The sequence below is a fragment of the Chanodichthys erythropterus genome, chromosome 12, assembly GCF_024489055.1.
Source record: "Chanodichthys erythropterus isolate Z2021 chromosome 12, ASM2448905v1, whole genome shotgun sequence".
NCBI classification, from domain to species: Eukaryota; Metazoa; Chordata; class Actinopteri; order Cypriniformes; family Xenocyprididae; genus Chanodichthys; species Chanodichthys erythropterus.
The window spans coordinates 41,483,771-41,505,123 of NC_090232.1; the positions used below are offsets into that span (position 1 = coordinate 41,483,771).

General features: G+C 36.5%; 1 protein-coding gene across 1 annotated transcript; it reads right to left on the reverse strand.

Moving 5' to 3' along the window:
* Positions 1-96: 96 nt before the first annotated feature.
* On the reverse strand, positions 97-12,867 carry psen2 (presenilin 2). Its single transcript, XM_067405258.1, has 11 exons — positions 12,731-12,867; positions 10,999-11,163; positions 10,157-10,365; positions 8,813-8,954; positions 8,621-8,688; positions 7,363-7,583; positions 6,602-6,700; positions 6,397-6,447; positions 2,868-2,987; positions 2,557-2,672; positions 97-1,276 (listed from the first exon to the last, which is right to left on the reverse strand). Exons 2-11 carry the CDS (start codon positions 11,128-11,130, stop codon positions 1,121-1,123), a joined length of 1,314 nt encoding a protein of 437 aa, XP_067261359.1. The 5' UTR covers positions 11,131-11,163; positions 12,731-12,867; the 3' UTR covers positions 97-1,120.
* Positions 12,868-21,353: the final 8,486 nt, after the last annotated feature.

Sequence of the window (21,353 nt, forward strand, 5' to 3'; positions counted from 1 at the left end):
ACATACATACATACATACATATATACATATATATATATATATATATATATATATATATATATATATATATATATATAATTTAAGGACACAAATATACTGCCATTTCTGCCAATGAAATAAATGAGACACTATTAAAACATCTCTGCATTAACACTTTGATACTCTTCAGTTGCAGGACTTGTAATTTCACTAAAACATTCTACAAATGTTGCAATTTGGTCTGGTTTTGTTTTTATAGTAAAAAGTTCTATTGATGTTTTTGAGGCTACTTAAAGAGAACCTACCAGAAAAGTAGGATTTTCACAATGTTCCCAAAACATTTTATTTTGGTTGTATACATTTTTTTAGTTTTATTCTCAAAACTGCAGTCATTTTTAGCAATCCAAAAATGTTAATGTTTAATTTGTGGTGTTTTCTAGAACATTGTACTGCAACCAGAATGCAACATTGAGATGTTTTTTAATGCGCTCTTGATTCGTCATTTACAATTATAAATGTTGTTTAAGTTTATATCACCAGCAAAATTATTGTGAATATTATATATCACTTAGCCCTATCTAGGACCAACAAACACTTTCCTACTTTCTGAAATCACGATGACTCTACATTATACGCTTTCATTGGTGTTTTATACCTGCCACAATGTTAGTGATTCTATAAATGAAAGTATACAGGAAATCTATTTGCGTCATTAGTTTATTATGCTGTAACCACTGCAAACAGAACATCAGCTGCATGTGGGCCACATATACAGGAATCTGTCTTAGGGCTGAGTCTAGCTGCATTCTGTTCTTCTGTTTATGAGTCATTATTTGAGATTAAAAAGACACCTGTCTGGCTGCTGGTCACACTCCTGTCATTTATCTTGTCAGTAAGTACAAAAAATTAGTAAAACTATTCCAAAGAGCTACTGTGTAGCTTCTTGATAAAAAACAAAAAGCCAATGCAAAGATGCATGACAACTCAAACTGATATTGGTTTGCTTGTTTGATGCATTTCATACGTTCACTCACTCACTCACCGAGAGCGCCTCAGAAATATCAGAAACCAGCTTAGAATTATAAGAACTAAAAACATTTGAATCTCATCATGAAGTCCTTCACGTGTCGGAGGGTTTCTGTCAGATGTAGTACTGGTGGGCTGCCAGGCTGTCCATGAAAGGGCGAACCAGATTGTCTGTGGAGAAGTAGAACACCAGGCCGAAGGTGATGGAGATGGGAAGAGCCGGCAGAGCCTTCTTGAAAATGGCCAGCAGGAGGAGCGTCAGACACAGTCCCTGCAAAACAACCACAGCAACATTCTCAAGCTCGAGATTCACCCAAATTAAACTCTTAGGCTCTGTTCCAAAAACTATTGAGCTGTCTGCCTTACTCACTATTAGTTCTGATTAAATTATAAATATTAGAAACGATAGCAAAAAATGGCAGATGGAACAATAATAACTGACATGATCCATGATATCATGATATTTTTAGTGATATTTGTAAATTATCTTTCTAAATGTTTTGTTAGCATGTTGCTAATGTACTGTTAAATGTGGTTAAAGTTACCATCGTTTCTTACTGTATTCACAGAGACAAGAGCCGTCACTATTTTCATTTTTAAACACTTGCAGTCTGTATAATTCATAAACACAACTTAATTCTTTATAAATCTCTCCAACAGTGTAGCATTAGCTGTTAGCCATGGAGCACTATCAAACTCATTCAGAATCAAATGTAAACATCCAAATACATACTATACTCACATGATCCATGCAGTATGCATGACAAGCACTTTGTAAAGATCCATTTTGAGGGTTATATTAGCTGTTTGAACTTTTTTTATGTTGTTTAAGGCAAGTGCGAGCTCCGTGGGCAGGGAGCGCCAGATTTAAAGGGGCTGCAGCCTGAATCAGTTCATATTGAATGATGCCCCCAAAATAGGCAGTTAAAAAATTAATTAAAAAAAAAAATCGATGGGGTATTTTGAGCTGAAACTTCACAGACACATTCAGGGGACACCTTAGACTTCTATTATATCTTGTAAAAAAAACGTCCGATGGCACCTTTAAAAGACTTCTTATTTGAAAGAAATTAAAACGTGCATTCAGAGAAGATGCTTTAAATTGATCAAAAGTTACAGTAAAGACATTTATAATGTTACAAAAGATTTCTATTTCATCTAATTGCTGTTCTTTTGAACTTTCTATTTATAAAACAATCTTGGAAAAATGTACTGTGGTTTCAACAAAAATATTAAGCAGCAAACGATCATATTAGAATGATTTCTGAAGGATCATGTGACACTGAAGACTGGAGTAATGATGCTGAAAATTCAGCTTTGATCACAGGAATAAATTACATTTGAAAATATATTCAGATAGAAAATGTTGTTATTTTAAATTGTAATAATATTTCACAATATTATATGTTCACTGTATTTTTGATCAAACAAATGCAGATTTGAGGCTTTAAAAAAAATATTTAAAAAAAATTGTATAGACTCCAAACTTTTGAACAGTAGTGAACGTTAGTCTGTACTTAATGAAGCTCACAGTCTGGCTGAAATACTTACAATGAGAATGGCCACGAAACAGGCCAGTGTGGTGTTCCAGTCTCCTCCGGTGGCCGCCGCCTTTCCCACCAGGACACTGTAGAAGATGAAGTCACCGAGACCCAGCTTCACCCCTCCTGTGTCAAAGTCAACCAACCGGCATTACAGCATGGCATTAGAAAGAAAAGTGTTTGTAACACTTGCCTTGATTCCCTGGGGCATTTTTAACTAGTTCACCTCATTGTCATTAGTAATTCAGTACATATGAGCCCTATTTACATGTTTCGTAAGCAACCAAAGAATATGATCTGTATGACACTGAGAGCACTTACGGTCTTCCTCAAGGTCCTCTTCTGCCGAATACCGCCGCCTCCCTCCCTGAGCGACATCATCCTCTGACTCCACCCCTTCCTGTGCCCGGGCTCCGCCCTCACCACGCTGCCTTTCGTCAGCTGAGAAGACAACAACAGCTTATTCAGATTCAGATTCAGATATCTTTATTAGTCCCCAAGGGGGCAATTCAGTTCTACAGCCAACCCATCCAATAAGGGTTAAATTAGAATTATTAGCCCACAATAAATATAAAAATTACAAGTTAAAAAATGTATACAAACGATCGCACCCTGACACACACATACAATACAACACACCACACACATTCACCTGCCAATGACAGAACAAAGTAGAGGAATACCAGAGCCATTTGTGTAGTTATAGGTTCTCATTCAAGAATCTTATAGCAGAGGGAAGGAATGAATTTGCGTAACGATTCGTTTTCCGTATTGGCACATAATACCGCCGACCTGACTGCATGAGAACAAATCCATACCTGAGCACATGATCTGGTTGGCACAGTATTCTATCTGCTTTTTGGACCACTCTTTTTTTCCAGAGGGAACTTAGATCATTTAATTGGGTACCAGTAATTTTTGAGCATACTTTAACAATGTCGCTCAAACTCTTTTTGTCTTTCACAGCTAAACCATTAAACCAACCCAAGAAAGAAAAATTTAATAGACTCTCAATGAATGCCTGATAGAATGTACATAAAATTCTTTTGCAGACCCCAAAGGAGTTCAGCTTCCTCAGTAGGTATATTCTTTGGTTTGCTCGGTTAGTAATGCTATCAGTGTTCTCTCTGAAATTCAAATGTGAATCAAAAACTGTGCCCAAGTACTTGTATGTTTGAACCACTTGAACACCTTCATTGTGTATTACACTTAGTTTTGGTTCGTCACTAACCTTCCTAAAATCTATTATTAATTCTTTGGTCTTTGACACATTTAAGTCAAGGAAACTGTCGTCGCACCATCTAGCAAACTCCTCAAGGGCACTGCTATGATCAGGTTGGTTGCCCTGTAAAAGGGACAACAAAGCTGTGTCATCTGAAAACTTCACTAAATAGCTGTTCTCCCAAGATGACCTGCAGTTGTCAGTGTATAATATGAAAAGAAGGGGGGAAAGCACACAGCCCTGAGGAGAGCCTGTATTTGATACGATAACAGATGACATATTTCCATTTACATAGACCTGCTGCCTTCTATTTGTTAAAAAGTTTAAGATAAGTAATAGGATCTGCTCAGGTAACTTAAAATATGAAACTAATCGATCAATTAGAATGTGAGGCTGCATTTTATTAAAAGCTGAACTAAAGTCAGCAAATACAATTCTTGCATGAGATGCAGGTTTCTCAAGATGTTTATACACCTTGTCAAGAATAAAAAGTTTTGCATCCTCTACTCCCTTACCCGCTTGATATGCGAACTGTAGAGGATCTAATTTGTCTACAGTTAGGGGGATGATTGTGTCCTTCAAGATCTTTTCAAAACATTTCATGACCAGGGAATTTAATGCAATTGGTCTAAATTCATTGAGCTCTTTAGGAAATTTTGTTTTAGGGATGGGTATTACTGTTGATGTTTTCCATAAATCAGGTATATCCCCACTATCAGCACATTTTTGAAAGATAACTGTAAAAGCCTCACTAAGCTGCTCGGCACAATAGTGGAGTGTACGCCCACAGATTGCGTCAGGACCGGGAGCCTTACCTATTTTTATGCTTTTAAATAGTGTTGTGACTTTATCCTGTTGTATTTTTATCCCTCTCTGATGCTTCCACGTCTCTCTCAATGTGACTAGACAATCTGAAAACGACCTTTCAAACCTACAGAAAAATGTATTAAAAATATCAGGCAAATCTCCATCATCTATACCACTCAATTTTATTGGTTGCCCTGTTCTACACACAGGCTGATTAATGGCTGCCATGGTTTTAATGCCTTGCCAGGCTGCCTTTAAATCCCCACTATTATACTGATTTTATACTTTTTGCTTTCCTTATTTCATTTTTGACTTCTCTAGAGGCAGCTTTTTTCTCTACCAGGTCCCCTAAATAGAATGTCTTTTTTTTCCTGTTGATAACACTTTTCAATTCCTTCATTACCCAAGGCTTGTTGTTGGGATAAATGACCACTTTTTTAGATGGGATAGTCATATCAACACAATATTTGACATAGGCAGACATTGTATCCGTAAGTTCATTAATATCATTACAAGTGTCATAAAAACAAGTCCAATCAGTACATTCCAGACACCCCTGTAGAGAGGAAATGCTGTCTTCTGTCCAAAGTTTTATATTTTTTTCCTCACGCTCAAGACGTCTGAACGCGGGCTTATACACAGGCATCAAATAAATACTGTTGTGGTAGGAGGCACCAAGTGGCGGCATAGCCATAGATCTATAGGCTCCATTTACTGAACCATAACATAGATCTAAAGTGGTGTTCCTCTGCGTTGTAGAACAAGTTATATAATGTTCATATGATCTTAAGGTCTTGTCTAAAGTACAGTGGTTAAAATCTCCTATAAAAAACTTAGGGGCCTCTGGGCAAATAGAGTCCAGTCTGTGAGTGACATCAGCGATCACTTGCGCTGCAGTTGAGGCATTGGCTCGCGGATGAATATACGCGTATAAAACAGTTGTTGGTACTCTCGAGGTAAATAGAACGGCCGGAGAGACACTGTCAACAATTCAATATCCGAAGTGCATATTCTTTCTCTCACTACCACAGTATTACAATACCTTTTATTTACATAGAGACACACTCCTCCTCCCCGACTTTTCCCAGTTGTCATCGGGTCTCGGTCCAGGCGAATTGGGCTACCAAACCCACTCATAATCAGGTCCTCGTCCCGGTCTACCTCCCTTAGCCATGTTTACGAGAAGGCGAGAAGACAAGTGTCTCTTATACCGGGTTTGCACTTAATCCAAGCTTCCAGCTCGTCTGTCTTGTGTCTTAGTGACTGCACATTTGACAACAGAATTGTGGGAAGAGGGGGTAGCTTACGGCAGTTGTCGAGCCTGAGGTTTTTAAATCTCCTATGCAGGCCTCCTCTTCTCCCTCTTTTCCGATGTTTGCTCCGTGCATGCAATCTGCACAACTCCACCGGAATATCTGGTATAATACCGGCAGACGCTGTTCGTAGGGAGATCAGAAACTCCCGATTATAGATAATTTCCCCCAATACTCCATATTCCGAACCGTAACAGCTGGAGAGTTCCAGCAATAGCGTTATCACAGTAGATATTGCGAACAGTTGATCAAAAGTCTTTAGAAGCCACATCTCTGGATCACTGACACTTCCTTTCACGCATAAACATTAACGTCCACAATAAACACTCAATAAAACGAGTAAAAACAAACAATTGGATGGGCAAGCTGCTGGGTCGCACACGCACTGGAGCGCCCCGGAAGTCTTATTCACCATTATCTAGGTCACAGAGTATTATAGTCTCCTTTAACTCTACAAAGTCTTTTAAAAAGTAATAAAATACCAGTAAAGACCAGAAAAGCAGCTCACCTCTATCTGGATTACTAGTATCAGCCATTCCAACCATCCAAACCATGGCAGCTGAGAAAGAGAAACTTTTATCAGTACATGATCCATCTTGAGCGGACTTAAATTGAGCAAACATGTTAATAAAAAACTGGCGTAAATTTAAGACAATCCCATCTGCTCTGAGTCTCAAAGCTGTACGTGCTGGGATGATTTTTTCAGGACATACACGAATATATGAGCGCAGGGAAAATTGGCTCGTTTCTTTCCTGAGCGGTCTCAACCAGCATCCTCAATGGGCCTTTTGGACACAGCACCGCTATCAGATCTGGAAAACAAACACAATATCACGGATAATATCATGTGCACCAATCCCACAGTTATGAGCATTTTCAGTGATTAAAAGTCATGTTTGCAATTTTTGTGCCACTATTGCGTAACAAAAAATGCACAAAAAAAAAAAAAAAAAGCCTGACTTGGAAAAACTGTTTTTTATTTATAACAGAAATTATGTTCTGTACCTTTAAGAACTGAATTTTTAACATTAAACAAATTAAAGGGATAGTCCACCAAAAAATGAAAGTTCAGTCATAATTTACTCACCCTCGTGTCATTTCAAACCTGTATGCATTTCTTTCTTCTGCAGAACATAAAAGACATTTTGTTGGTAGCCAAACAGTTTCAGTTCCCATTGACTTCCATTGGATGGAGAAAAAAATACAATGCTAGTCAATGGGATCCGAAATAATCAAAATCTTCAAAATATGGTTTCATGTTCCACAGAAGAAAGAAAGTCATACAGGTTTGGAACGACATGAGGGTAACTAATGACAGGATTTATTATTGGGTTAACTATGCCTTTAAAGAACTAATACTCCCTCTTTTAAATGTGAATGAGAGTCACAGTTTAAAAAGAGACAGAGAAGTTGAAGAACAAATGCAGAAGCAGATGGTTCGAGGGACTGTCAATCAATCTTCAGGCAAACATACCATATATGGAGATGGCTCCCAGTATGACCCATGCCGACCATTCGGGCAGGTATTTGATGAAGATGAGAGCCATGAGGGCGCTGATGACAATGAGGTACGCCTGCTGCAGACGTAACGGTCCTTTCCAGTGGATGCAGATCATTCCCACAACGCCAAAATTCCAGATGATCATCACTAACGTTGGGTAGTCCATGGCGATGTTATATGTCTTGAACACCTCCCTGAAAAGGAAAGGGTTTGTCAAAAATATTACTATAACATTTAAATCAACTCAAACCAAATATTTATATAGGGGTCATATGATACTGATTCATTTCCGCTTATCAGTTCTTTTTAATGATTAGTTTGTATTCCCACTCAAAACTGTTTATGGAAATCTTATTACATACTTTAAAATACTGCAGAATGTATGTAGGTAATTATCACTGTTAATTACTATGTATTTCTCTATGAACAAAAATGCTTAAATATTATTATTTCTGTCAGCAAAGATACAAGCCCGCCCGACACTAGGTGGCGCTATAATAAGGCAATTTGCATTTTGGATCACAATTTTGGAACCCGAAGGACTAGAAACTAAATTACTTCCCCAAGGATCATTGAGTCAAGCCCTACAAAATGTATCTATCCGCCAATACAATTTTTCCACCATTTTGAATTTTCCTAAAAACATACTTTTTTTTTTAACTTCTCCTAGGTTGGTCCGATCTGCTTCAAAACAGGCACACAGCAACTAGGGACAGTGCTAGCAAAAAGTTATCAAAAGAATTCTGATTCGTCGAAGTATTGTAAAGTTGTAAGTTAATTAATTGGTCAGGCAACGCCCATTTTAACAAGTTGACCTATAGCTGCTGAACGCAATGTCCAATCTTAACAAAATTAGATAAACAAAGACAACAGGTTATTCTGAGGATGCACACCATGTTTTGTAAAAATCCACCAATATGGGGCGCTACAAAAAACTAAACAAAAACATTATAAATCTGCAACCATATGATCCGTGCAATTTAAAATTGGTATGCATCTTCTTTGGTGGGCGTCCTTTTAATATGACTAGGATACTTTAAAAAAACATCGGCTAATGCTTTAATAATCAAGAGAAGCAAAAAACATGACCACGATTAATCTCAGAGCCCTACCAAAAGGCTAAAAATATAGAGAAATAATTTTGTTCAGCTATATTGCCCAGTATTGACACATCCTGCTGTATGAGATGGGTTACATACAGTAGAAATATAGTAAGAAATCAGAATCTCACTCCAGATACATGAAGCTGAACCAGAAGAGCAACATCAGTGAAGACAGAATCAGCCAGCCATGAATAAACTGCACACACAGAGAAAATAAAACACATCTTAGAAGATACAGTAATGATTTTTAGTTTTACAATCATGAAGTCACAATCAAAAGAACTTCATATATAGTGTTACAGTAATAAAGAGGATCTCACTTTATAGCAGCGATACTTATAAAGCACCACCAGTATTATGGTCATGAAGACAATGACGCTGATCATGACGATGGTGTTGAGGAGCGAGTTCAGGAGCCTCTGACCGACAGAGTTCGGATCCTCTTCGAACGGTGTGTAGATGCTGCAAAGCATGACTTTACTTCATTAAATGATGCTTCATTTTAAAGGATTGATTCAAAAATGAAAATTCTGTCATCATTTATTCATCCTCACATCTGTTACTTTTTTGTGACGCATCGTGCTATATGAGATCAGTTACATAGCAATATGATAAGAACATTAATATTATGGAATGTGATATTTAAAAAAATAAAAATAAAGCTTTAATTTAAAAAGAAAGAAAGCAGTAATAAAAAAACAATAAAAGCAAATTACACTTTTTTAAAAAAAAATTTTTGGTAATATTAAATAATGCACAATATAACAGTAACAATAATAGCATTTCTCAAAATTATTATAATATCTGCCTAAATCAGTTAATATTGGATGCAGATACTTTTTCTTTGGCTAAGATGGTCACTAAATTGTTATCATTAAAAAAAATGTTTTTACATGCTTTTTAGTGTTCACCAACAGTTATTATATTGTTATGGCTGATAACCGCTAAATGGCTGATATTATGATTTAATTTAAAATATTCCTTTTGAAATCTCTTTTTTGAATTAAAATATCCATTTTTAAAATATTTTAAAATATTTAAAAAAAAACACTACAATACTTTTAATATTTAGTGCTCACCAACAGTTATTTTATTGTTATGGCTGATAACCACTAATTGGCTGATATTATGATTTAATTTAAATATTTTAAATCATTTTTAAAAATATTTTTATTTTTATTTTTTAAAGAAAAAGGAAATATTCCTTTTGAAATCTATTTTTAATTAAAATATCTATTTTTAAAACATTTTTAAATATTTAAAAAAAAACACTACAATACTTTTAATATTTAAAAAAAATCACAAACAATACTTCATGTTTTTTTAAAATATTCAAAAATGAGGAAATATTCCTTTTGAAATCTCTTTTTGAATTAAAATATCCATTTTTTAAATATTTTTAAATATTAAAAAAAACCACTTTTCTACTTTTCTTTTATAGTAATATTCCTCTTTTTAAAAATATTTAAAAAATACTTCACAAAATCTTTTCTTTATATATATATATATATATATTATATATATATATATATATATATTTTTTTTTTTTAAGAAATATATTAAAAATGGAAAATGTTCCATGGAAAAATAACAGCATTCAGGTCATGAGGGTGAATAGACAGAATTTTCATTTTTTGCTGAATTTAAGGTAACAAAACCCTTACAGCCGCTGTCCGCTCTTCTCCGTGTAGAAACTGACAGACTTGATTGTTGCCACGACGACCACCATGCAGAGCGTGACGGGGATGAAGAGCATGATGACATGCTTAGCTCCGTATTTGAGGGTCAGCTCCTCTTCCTCTCCGTCAGGAGTGGCCACTCTCTCTCTCTCCACTGGCACGGGCTCGTCCAAGCCTGAGCTGACCGGCCGTCGCTGCAGGAATTAAAGGTGCGGATGAGAAAAATGGGACTTGTTGATGCAGATAAACACGTTTTATAATACCACAAAACCTCTGAGCATATTCTTGCCTTCAAATATCTAGTTCAGTAATGAAACTCTAGAGGGTGCAGGCTGATAGGTCACACAATCACATCATTACTGCATGGCACAAGCTGATTGGACTCTGCTGATCCTGCAGCCAATGAGATCGCTTGCTCAACATTTAAATAGTCTGGTTCAGTGTTTGTTGCAGCACTATCCTCTGAACCCCTCCACCTCCCCAGCTCCACCTACCTAGATCTGCTACAGGATTTATGTATGTCTGTTGATGCAGCAGCAGCATATCTTACATGCTCACAGCAGCGTCTTGTGTATCTATTAGCAGTAGCAAGTCTATACTTGATCTGCAGCAGCAACAGCATTAAATCAACAGCAGCAGATCTAATCCGCCAAGACCAAACATTGGCATATTCAATAACAAGATAAAACTATTCCGAGAGTTGTCCTGGTTGAAAGGTTAGTTAAATCAGATGCTAAGTAAAAACTCTAAATTGGCACACTTCAAGTTTAGTTCTTTGAGCTAACACTTTAATAAAAAGCCAGTAGGGAGACCTCATGTCCACTTACTCGTTTAGCGTCTGTTTCCTGGGGCAGGGACATATCATGGTCTTGGCTGTACGAAGGGATGGTTGGGCTTTCGGACTGGACCAGAGCGGACCTCTCGTTGTAAGAGTCCTCTTCACTGTCCGAGGTATTCATTAAGAGAATGTGACCGAAGCCAAATGCCCAGAGCTGAAAAATGCATCATGCCAGATTAATATAACTGACAGCCATCAATAACCATAGTAATACCATAGTTTGTTGGTATTCTTGAGGAACTCAGCATACCATACATGATATATGAATAATTATACAAGATTCAAGATTTTTATTTGTTACATACCGTTATATACAAGATACAACTTGCAGTGTAGATTGTGCATTAAATATAAAAAAGTAGGTAAAAAAATGATCAAATAAGATGATAATGATTAAATATCATTCATCCTTTTTGATCATTTAGTGTAAAATATTCCTTTGTTTTGAACTGCACTTTACAAACACATACAGTTGCAAGAAAAAGTATGTGAACCACTTGCAGAATCTGTGAAAATGTGAAAAAGATCTTTTATGTAAAATATCTTACTCAGGACAGTACTAAATAAAAAATAACATGCATTTTGTATGATCCCTCTTATTTTGTTAAAATAATTCACATTTTCACAGATTCTGCAAGTGGTTCACATACTTTTTCTTGCAACTGTAAATAATATTGAGATATGTATATCAAACATGGTCAAAAGACTAAAAATAGAGATATTTTTTTCAGTTTCATCACCCAGCACTGAAATATCCTGCCATCTGAGATCAGTTATATAATAATATGATAAGAACATTAATATTATGTGAATGCTTCACGTTCCATAACAAAAAATAAGCACTGTAAAGCACAAAAAAAGAAAGCAGTAAACACTATAGAATAATAAAAGTATACAAATTATAAAAAGAAAAAAAGAGGTGAGGGGAAAATTTTACTTTCTATTACATAATGTACAATATTTCAGCAACAACATCGGTATAGGCCAATAATAGCATCTTTAAAATGTTTGTATTATACGCATCTGCATAAATCGGTTATACAGGAAGAAGATACTATCAGGGCGTATTTAACTTTTTCTGTGGCTAAAATAGGAACTGAACTGTTTTGAGATGTGAATTTTAGTGATGCACAAATAAATATTTTAATGTTATGGCCAATAACCGATGAATTCCTGATTTTATACAATAATGTTAAAAAAGACCAAATATTCCTTTTGAAATCTGCTATAGAAACAAGTCAACTGTAAGTCAGTAAGTGATATATATGGAGCTGATATATCATGTTTCCCTATTGAGGTTACTTTAAGGTTGAAATGTTATAGATTGGAGCTTCAATGTGAACACTTTTATACAACATACAAAAGAATATAGATTTATAATATCCATCTGTATCTGCATTTCTAAATATTACTATATTGTGATATGATATTCCCATAATGATAGTATCAACAGTACCTCTGTAAGTTGATTATGCATTTAAAAAACAGAAAACATGGATCTTTAAAAAGTAAATGATAATCTCTGTGACAAATATACGCGTTTCCCGCAGTTCTAATGACTGCTGCACCACTATACTGTCATGTTCTAATAATGTTCAGTCATCATCATGATCCATGATTTCCCAACGTCTCCTAATGTTTCTGGAAACCCAGCCAGTTCCTCCACGTATCTAAGAAAAAATTAAATCTGCCGATTCGTACAGGTGAGAAGACTGAAATACCTTTGATGTGACGGTATTTATTTACATGAAGGATGATCCACCAGTGTTATTAGCAGAAGCACTCCGTCAAAACATCGCGAATCCCAATGAGGAAGTGATGCCGATCAGCTGATCCTCACCGCAGCACGTGACGCTCGAGCGCGTGACGTCAACTGACCACATTTGTGTCAACAAGTCACATTTATAAAATGAGGGGAAAGACCCAACTAATTATAGTTAGTCCCTGAAATATATAGTCAATAATAATGAGAACAAGATGGTAGGTTAGGTGGTAAACTTAATATAATATTCTGTATGGAAAATTAAATCCAGAAAAAAACACGCGCTATTGTCTGCAAAAAATTGCAATTTTTAATTTTTAACACACATTCCTTATAGTATCTGAAATGTATTAAAACTGATAACTGAAATGATACTTATTCTATATATTGATAATGTTTACTAGCCTAATACTCTTACAATATATATTTATAGAGAGAGCTGGGTAGATTACTTATGAACTGTTAATCAGTTACTGATTACAAATTACATGACAAAATTTGTAACCGCCGGCGGCGACAGCGTCAAAGTGAGTCATTCATTTTCAATGAGAGCCGGCGGCGAGCCCCGGCGAGAGCGGCGCGGCGCGTCTTGGACGGTGAGAACGTCAAGGACAGTTGAAATCAGGTTAACTTTATGGTAATGAGCTATGACGCGGTTCGCTTGAGAGGCTTCCGATTGGTTGACGCGACTTGTCATTTACTTTGGCTCTGCTTTGACCCTCCCGTTGGCAGCGGTTTGAATGAACAGTACAGCGTTGTTGGCAGGGCGGCCAAGGCGACCGTTGACACTCTCGCCGGCGGCGGCGTGAACCTACGGTTAGATTTCACATTTTTGGTAATGTAATCTGACTACTTTTGGATTACATTTAGATTACTTTTGTGCTAATCCTTATTTGATGTGACATATATTGTAGGATAACCTTGTACTATTTTGACAGATAGCCTACAAAGAACAAATATATTCCAAAAATATATTCTATTCACCAACAAGAGCCTCAGTATATATTATTTTTAAAGTGCAATGTATGGACACTTCAAAATACTAACATTAATGTACCTGTTAGTGTTTGCTGATAGCAACACTGAATAAAACAAAATCACATCTTATGATTTTAAAACACATTTACTTAAAATTAAGTACATTTAGGAAACAGTAACATTACAAAAACAAATATTCTTGTTGTTGCTGATTTCTGTGCACGATTCCACACCCCTCCCCCTCACCGCCAGAAAAAACTCGAAGAATCTCAAACGTATATTAAGCGACAGGTTTATCATGAAAAACAAATATAAACATTCTAAAAATTCTAATCCATTTTAACATTCTAATCCATAAAAAAGTAACTGTAGTCTGAATACGAGTATTTTAAAAAGTAGTTTACTCTAATTACAAATACTTGGAATCTGATTATGTAATCCAGATTACATGTAATCTGTTACTACCCAGCGTGTATATATATATATATATATATATATATATATATATATATATATATATATATATATAATTTTAGAGTGTACAATTAGCTATGTTTATTATTAGTAGTAGTAGTAGCAGTAGTAGTGGTAGTACTATCAGCCTACTTTATGATTTATTTTATCATTCTATGGTCTGGGACCTAAATTATAACAAATATGTTTATTCATCTGTAATATTATGTTTTACTTATATGGTCATTGGAGAAGAATCTGATAACATTCTGGCAAAAAAAAAGCACTTCTAACAGGAATAAAGAGGTAAACGTATTATATAAAATGTGATTTATGCGGTAAATGAGGAAATGAAGGAAAATTTGTCATCTATCAACCATCTAGAAGATCTTTAGCAAATACACAATCTTGCAACAACAGCAATAACCTTCAAATCTCTTTTCAGACCATTCAAACTAAGGTGAATTAGGGTTACCTGGGACACCTAAGATTCAGTGTGTTTATTTCCTGTTCTAACAAAATTTAGTCAACAGGACTTTTTCTATGCCACAGACAGGGGCCGGGCACTTGTCGATCAAAAAGCTCTCCTGGGAATTGCATGACAAGGTCAGTGACGTAGGACAGTGAATCTCAACCTTTTTTGAGTAATGGACCCCCGTCATATTTGGAACCATCCTCAAGGACCCCAGAATAAAATTTGCTTATTGGTATCATTAATTTCTTTGTGATGACCAAATGCAATAGAGTATAATTTACTACTATGTTAGTTGAATTGTCCTATATTTAGTCATATTGTCAGTTATATTATGCATATATTATCTTCTTCTTTTATGGGAACATGTCAAATGTCAAAATATACAAAAATTCATATTCAGATTAAAGCTGCAAGCAGCAATGAAAGGGCCCTCGCACCCGGGCTCACCGCCACCCGTTGCCTTAGGAAAACAGAAAACAGTGGTCGACATGCATGTAAGCGAATTAATACAGGACAATTATGTCATTAAGTCATTTATAATTGCCACACTTCCTGCTGCCAACAGGTGGCGCTTTGACCATAACCAAATATTGCGATATAGATGTGTTCAGACCCGGACTGTTATCAAACACGTGAAGTTTGGAACAGATCGGACATCATATGCCTGAGTTATAACAACTTCCTGTTTACATGGCGTTAATCGCATACATTAGCACTTAGCCAAGTGTTGCATGATTTAACGTGTTTCTAGTATGTTTGGTACTTTATGTCATATTGAAATGTGGTTCTGGGAGGAAATTACAGTGTAAAGCATGCCATTTCCTGTTGCCAGCAGGTGGTGCTATGACTAACTGAATATTGGCATATAGATGTCTTTAGGCCAGGACTCTTATCACACATGTGAAGTTTGGAGCAGATCAGACATTGTATGCCTGAGTTACAACGGCTTCCTTTTTCATGGCGGAACAACAGACTTTGTCAGGCCGCCACGGACACACCCTTCAGCGAAAACTTTAGATCTTCGCAATTTAATGTCACAAAGGCCTTTAGATTAGACTGACAAAAAATGACATTGATCTGATTAAAGCTCTAGGAGGAGTTCATTAAAGTACAACGCCTGGAAAAGGCAAAAACTGCCCAAATTTTGCAAAGAAAATTCAAAACATCTCACTTCCTGTTGGTTTTCAGATTTCACTCCAAGAGACTTGTTTGTAAGTATTGGGCTGTTAGATGTGTGTACCAAATTTCATACCTGTACGTGAAACGTAGTGTCAGGGGCACTTTGTTGAAATTTTTTAGGTGGCGCTATCGAGCCATTTTGCCACACTTAATTCTGAAACCCATATCAGACGTAAATTTTCACCACTTCTGACGTATCTGCAAAGTTTCATGAGTTTTCGAGTATGTTTCGGCCCTCAAAAAAGTGATTCACCTTACATGGCGAAACATCAGACTTTGTCGGTCACCACGGACACGCCCTTCAACGAAAACTCAAGATCTTTGATATTTATCATCGCTAAGGTCTTAAGATTAGACTGATAACATTTGATGTTGATCTGGTTAAATCTCTATGAGGAGTTAATCACAGAGTAAAACATGTCATTTCCTGTTGCCCCCAGGTGGCGCTATGACTGTAACTGAATATTGTCATATAGATGTCTTCAGGTCAGGACTCTAATAAAACATGTGAAGTTTGGGGCAGATCAGACATTGTATGCCCGAGTTACAACAACTTCCTGTTTCATGGCGAAACATCAAACTTTGCCAGGCCGCCACGGACACGCCCTTCAGTGAAAACTCTAGATCAGAGCTTCCCAAACCACTCACACACTCACTTATACTCACACACTCACTCAATCACTTATATACTCACTCACACACTCACTTATACTCACTCACACACTCACTTATATACTCACTAACACACTCACTTATATACTCACACACTCACTCACTTATATACTCACACACACACTCACTTATATACTCACACACTCACTCACTTATATACTCACACACACACTCACTTATATACTCACACACTCACTTATACTCACTCACACTCACTTATATACTCACTCACTCAATCACTTATATACTCACTAACACACTCACTTATACTCACTCACACTCACTTATATACTCACTCACACACTCACTTATATACTCACTCACACACTCACTTATATACTCACTCACACTCACTTATATACTCACTCACACTCACTTATATACTCACTCACACACTCACTTATATACTCACTCACACACTCACTTATATACTCACTCACACACTCACTTATATACTCACTCACACACTCACTTATATACTCACTCACACACTCACTTATATACTCACTCACACACTCACTTATACTCACACACACACTCACTTATATACTCACTCACACACTCACTTATATACTCACTCACACACTCACTTATATACTCACTCACACACTCACTTATATACTCACTCACACTCACTTATATACTCACACACTCACTTATATACTCACTCACACACTCACTTATACTCACACACACACACTCACTTATATACTCACTCACACACTCACTCATTTATATACTCACTCACACACTCACTTATATACTCACTCACACACTCACTTATATACTCACTCACACACTCACTTATATACTCACTCACACTCACTTATATACTCACACACACACTCACTCATTTATATACTCACTCACACACTCACTTATACTCACTAACACACTCACTTATATACTCACTCACACACTCACTTATATACTCACTCACACTCACTTATATACTCACTCACACACTCACTTATATACTCACTCACACTCACTTATATACTCACACACTCACTCACTTATATACTCACTCACACACTCACTTATACTCACACACACACTCACTTATATACTCACTCACACACTCACTCATTTATATACTCACTCACACACTCACTTATATACTCACTCACACACTCACTTATATACTCACTCATACTCACTTATATACTCACACACTCACTCATTTATATACTCACTCACACACTCACTTATACTCACTAACACACTCACTTATATACTCACTCACACACTCACTTATATACTCACACTCACTTATATACTCACTCACACACTCACTTATATACTCACTCACACACTCACTTATATACTCACTCACACTCACTTATATACTCACACACTCACTCACTTATATACTCACTCACACACTCACTTATACTCACTCACTTATATACTCACTCACTCAATCACTTATACTCACTAACACACTCACTTATACTCACTAACACACTCACTTATATACTCACTCACACACTCACTTATATACTCACTCACACTCACTTATATACTCACTCACACACTCACTTAAATACTCACACACTCACTCACTCACTTATACTCACTCACACTCACTTATATACTCACACACTCACTCACTTATATACTCACTCACACACTCACTTATACTCACTCACTTATATACTCACTCACTCAATCACTTATATACTCACTAACACACTCACTCACACTCACTTATATACTCACTCACACACTCACTTATATACTCACTCACACACTCACTTATATACTCACTCACACACTCACTTATATACTCACTCACACACTCACTTATATACTCACTCACACTCACTTATATACTCACTCACTCACACACTCACTTATATACTCACTTATATACTCACTCACTCACTCACTTATATACTCACACATTCACTCACTCACTCACTTACCATTTTGATGATAAGTGTGTACCATTTTGAAGAACTTGAAATAAATCTTTTGATGACAATAAGGGTGAAACCCCTCACAAGACTAGAATTGAAGGAGACTCCAGAAAATCAGTGATTTCCAGGTGTACTTTCTGATCAGCAAGTAACCACCTAGTGTCCACCCAGAGCACATTAGCCTCAAGTTTTGCATGTGCAAAGTTTTACAACTTAATTTTACTTTGCACAATTTCTCATTGCATGCAGCTACACCTTGTGTTTTTGTCATGCCAATAAAGTGCACTAAAGTGAATCCCTTTGATAGTCTTAGCCTTCATAGCTGCTGATCTTAGATCAGTTAGGTGATGTGTTTGATCATAGGTTTGGGTTTGTAAGGCTGGTCGCAGATCAGTGTCAGTGTCACCATAACACTGTAGATTTAGGGAAGAATGTGGTGAAAAGGCAGGCATGGTGGTTTTTAAACGATTGGAGAGAGCGATGGTGGTTTTTAAACGGGTTCAGGGAGGGATGGTGGTTTTTAAAGGCATAGAGGAGGTGATGTTTATTGACTTACGAACCGCTGCAGCCATAGAGTGTTATTTGGAAGAATGGATGGCAGGGATCCAGGAATGGAGGGGGCTGGAGCGGGAAGCAGCACATTCGTATGTGCATATGTGTGTTTGAACACATAACACTAATCATGTTTCTCAAACAGAAACGAGACTTGGGTTAATGTTAAAAAAGAGCAAAGTAGAGAAAAAAACATTCTCCCATAATCCCCCTGTGTTAAACAGATGTTTATTTTGTTGTAGGGTGTTATAAATGGGTGCAGGAGAAGTGGTGCCTGTTTCCTTATTGGGAACATTTACATGGTTTCACTGTTTCTCTCTCTCACACACTTGCTCTGTTCCAAAACCTAATGAGCTGTCTGTGTAGCCTGTATTTTAAGGCATCATAATCTGTGCACCCAACACTGTTTCAAAAGGTAAGATGTATCCTTTTTTTAAGTCAAAAGTGAGCTTACAAAAAAAGGTTCTTTATTGGCATCTGTGGTTCCATGTAGAACCTTTAACATCCCTGGAATCTTTCCATTGCACAAAAGGTTCTTTATAGTGAAAAAGGTTCTTTGGATTATTCAGTTCTTCACATAAAAATGGTTATTTTAAGAACTGATCATTAAAAGAATCCCCCCCCCCCCCCACGCCTTAAGAATTTCCTTTTCAGTTTGTAAGAAACTACCATAAAATGTAATATTTTTATATTCCTGTGAAAGATGACGTAAACATTCTTTACAAATATATTTAAAGAGTTCATTTGCAAAAACAGATAACTCCGTTTTTATGAATTCTCACAAATCATGATTTTTATCAATCAAACTGCAGTTGGGTTGTTTTGATTAAGTAATAACTCCAAAAAATACTGGTAACTTACAAAATTAAAAGTATGTAAAAAAAAAAAAATTAAAAGTTTTAGCAAAAGCAGATAACTCCAACAGTTGTTTTTTTGGCAAAAGCAACTCCACATTTCATGTTTCAGAGTTAAACAAAACCAAGTAATTTAAAACGCACTCAAACACACGTGCACACAAACACGCTAACATCGGCACACATACACACACGCATACACGCGCGCGCGCACATACACAAACGCAAAAGGACAAACAAGGGTTCAGCATGTAAAAGTCGTGTAAGGTGTACAAGGACTTGCAGGAGTCGAAATTATTAATCCTCGATCACTTTTAGTCAGCTTTGACAAAAATACCGGCTTTTTGACAAAACGGATTTTGAGTTCAGAACGTGCTATAGTCTATGTGGAGAATAATGCACAGGCACAGCAGTCAGTTATTTATTTATTTTAAAATGGCGTTTATCGGTTTTTGCAAATGAACTTTTCAGGTTCATACAGGATACATGTACTCCTCGCTGTAGCTACTTACTAGTTTTACATTTACTTGAAGTGCAGTTAGGTCTGTTATTGGGTTTTTGTCATCCTCTGCTCCACCGTGGCATTACTGAATTGACCAACTGTGGATTCCTGCTAAGCAACTGACGTCAGTTTGAAAATAAGTAATGTATCTCACCTCGCTATAATGTGAAAAAAATAATGTTTTTATATGTTTTATGTTTGTGTAATAAGGAGGGAAGAAATCACATTTCAGAACAATTAGAATTTTTTTTAAATTATTTTAATATCTTGATTTAGCCTATCCACGGCCCCCCTGCAATACCGCTACGGCCCACCGGGGGGCCGCAGCCCACAGTTTGGGAAGCACTGCTCTAGATCTTCGCAATTTAACGCCTCAAAGGCCTTTAGATTACACTGACCAAATATGATGTTGATCTGATTAAAGCTCTAGGAGGAGTTCGTTAAAGTACAACATGTGGAAATGGCAAAAACTGCCAAAATTTTGTAGGGAAAATCCAAAATATCTCACTTCCTGTTGGGTTTACAAACTTTGCACCCATGGGCTTTTTTGTAGGTATTGGGCTGTTACATCTGTCTACCGAATTTCATAACTGTACGTGAAACGTAGCACGAAGGGCGCATAATTGAAATTTTGTAGGTGGCGCTATCGAGCCATTTTGCCACACCTAATTCTGAAACCCATATCAGACGTACATTTTCACCACTTCTGACGCGTGTGCAAAGTTTCATGAGTTTTTGAGAACGTTTAGGCCCTCAAAAATGTGATTCATTTTGGAGAATAAGAAAATTTTGGCTGAGCAATTCCAATAGGGTCCTCACACCATCGGTGCTCGGGCCCTAATAAGTGATATATCAAGCATTATGTCAAGGACCACTAGGGTCCATGGACCCCTGGTTGAGAAACACTGATGTAGGATTCTGACTAGATTAATGTTAAGGACATAAATGTGTCAAATTATGTTTGTGATCTATTCAAGCAACAAAATATGTATTAA

What these genes read in the sequence shown, in the direction of transcription:
- psen2 (XM_067405258.1), bottom strand. Translation starts at nt 11,130, where the DNA reads ATGAATACCTCGGACAGTGAAGAGGACTCTTACAACGAGAGGTCCGCT. An exon ending in AGGAAACAGACGCTAAACGA is followed by an intron (nt 10,366 to 10,998) that starts GTAAGTGGACAT and finishes TAATTCCTGCAG; the next exon opens with CGACGGCCGGTCAGCTCAGG. An exon ending in CCCTGCGCTCATATATTCGT is followed by an intron (nt 6,448 to 6,601) that starts GTATGTCCTGAA and finishes TCTCTTTCTCAG; the next exon opens with CTGCCATGGTTTGGATGGTT.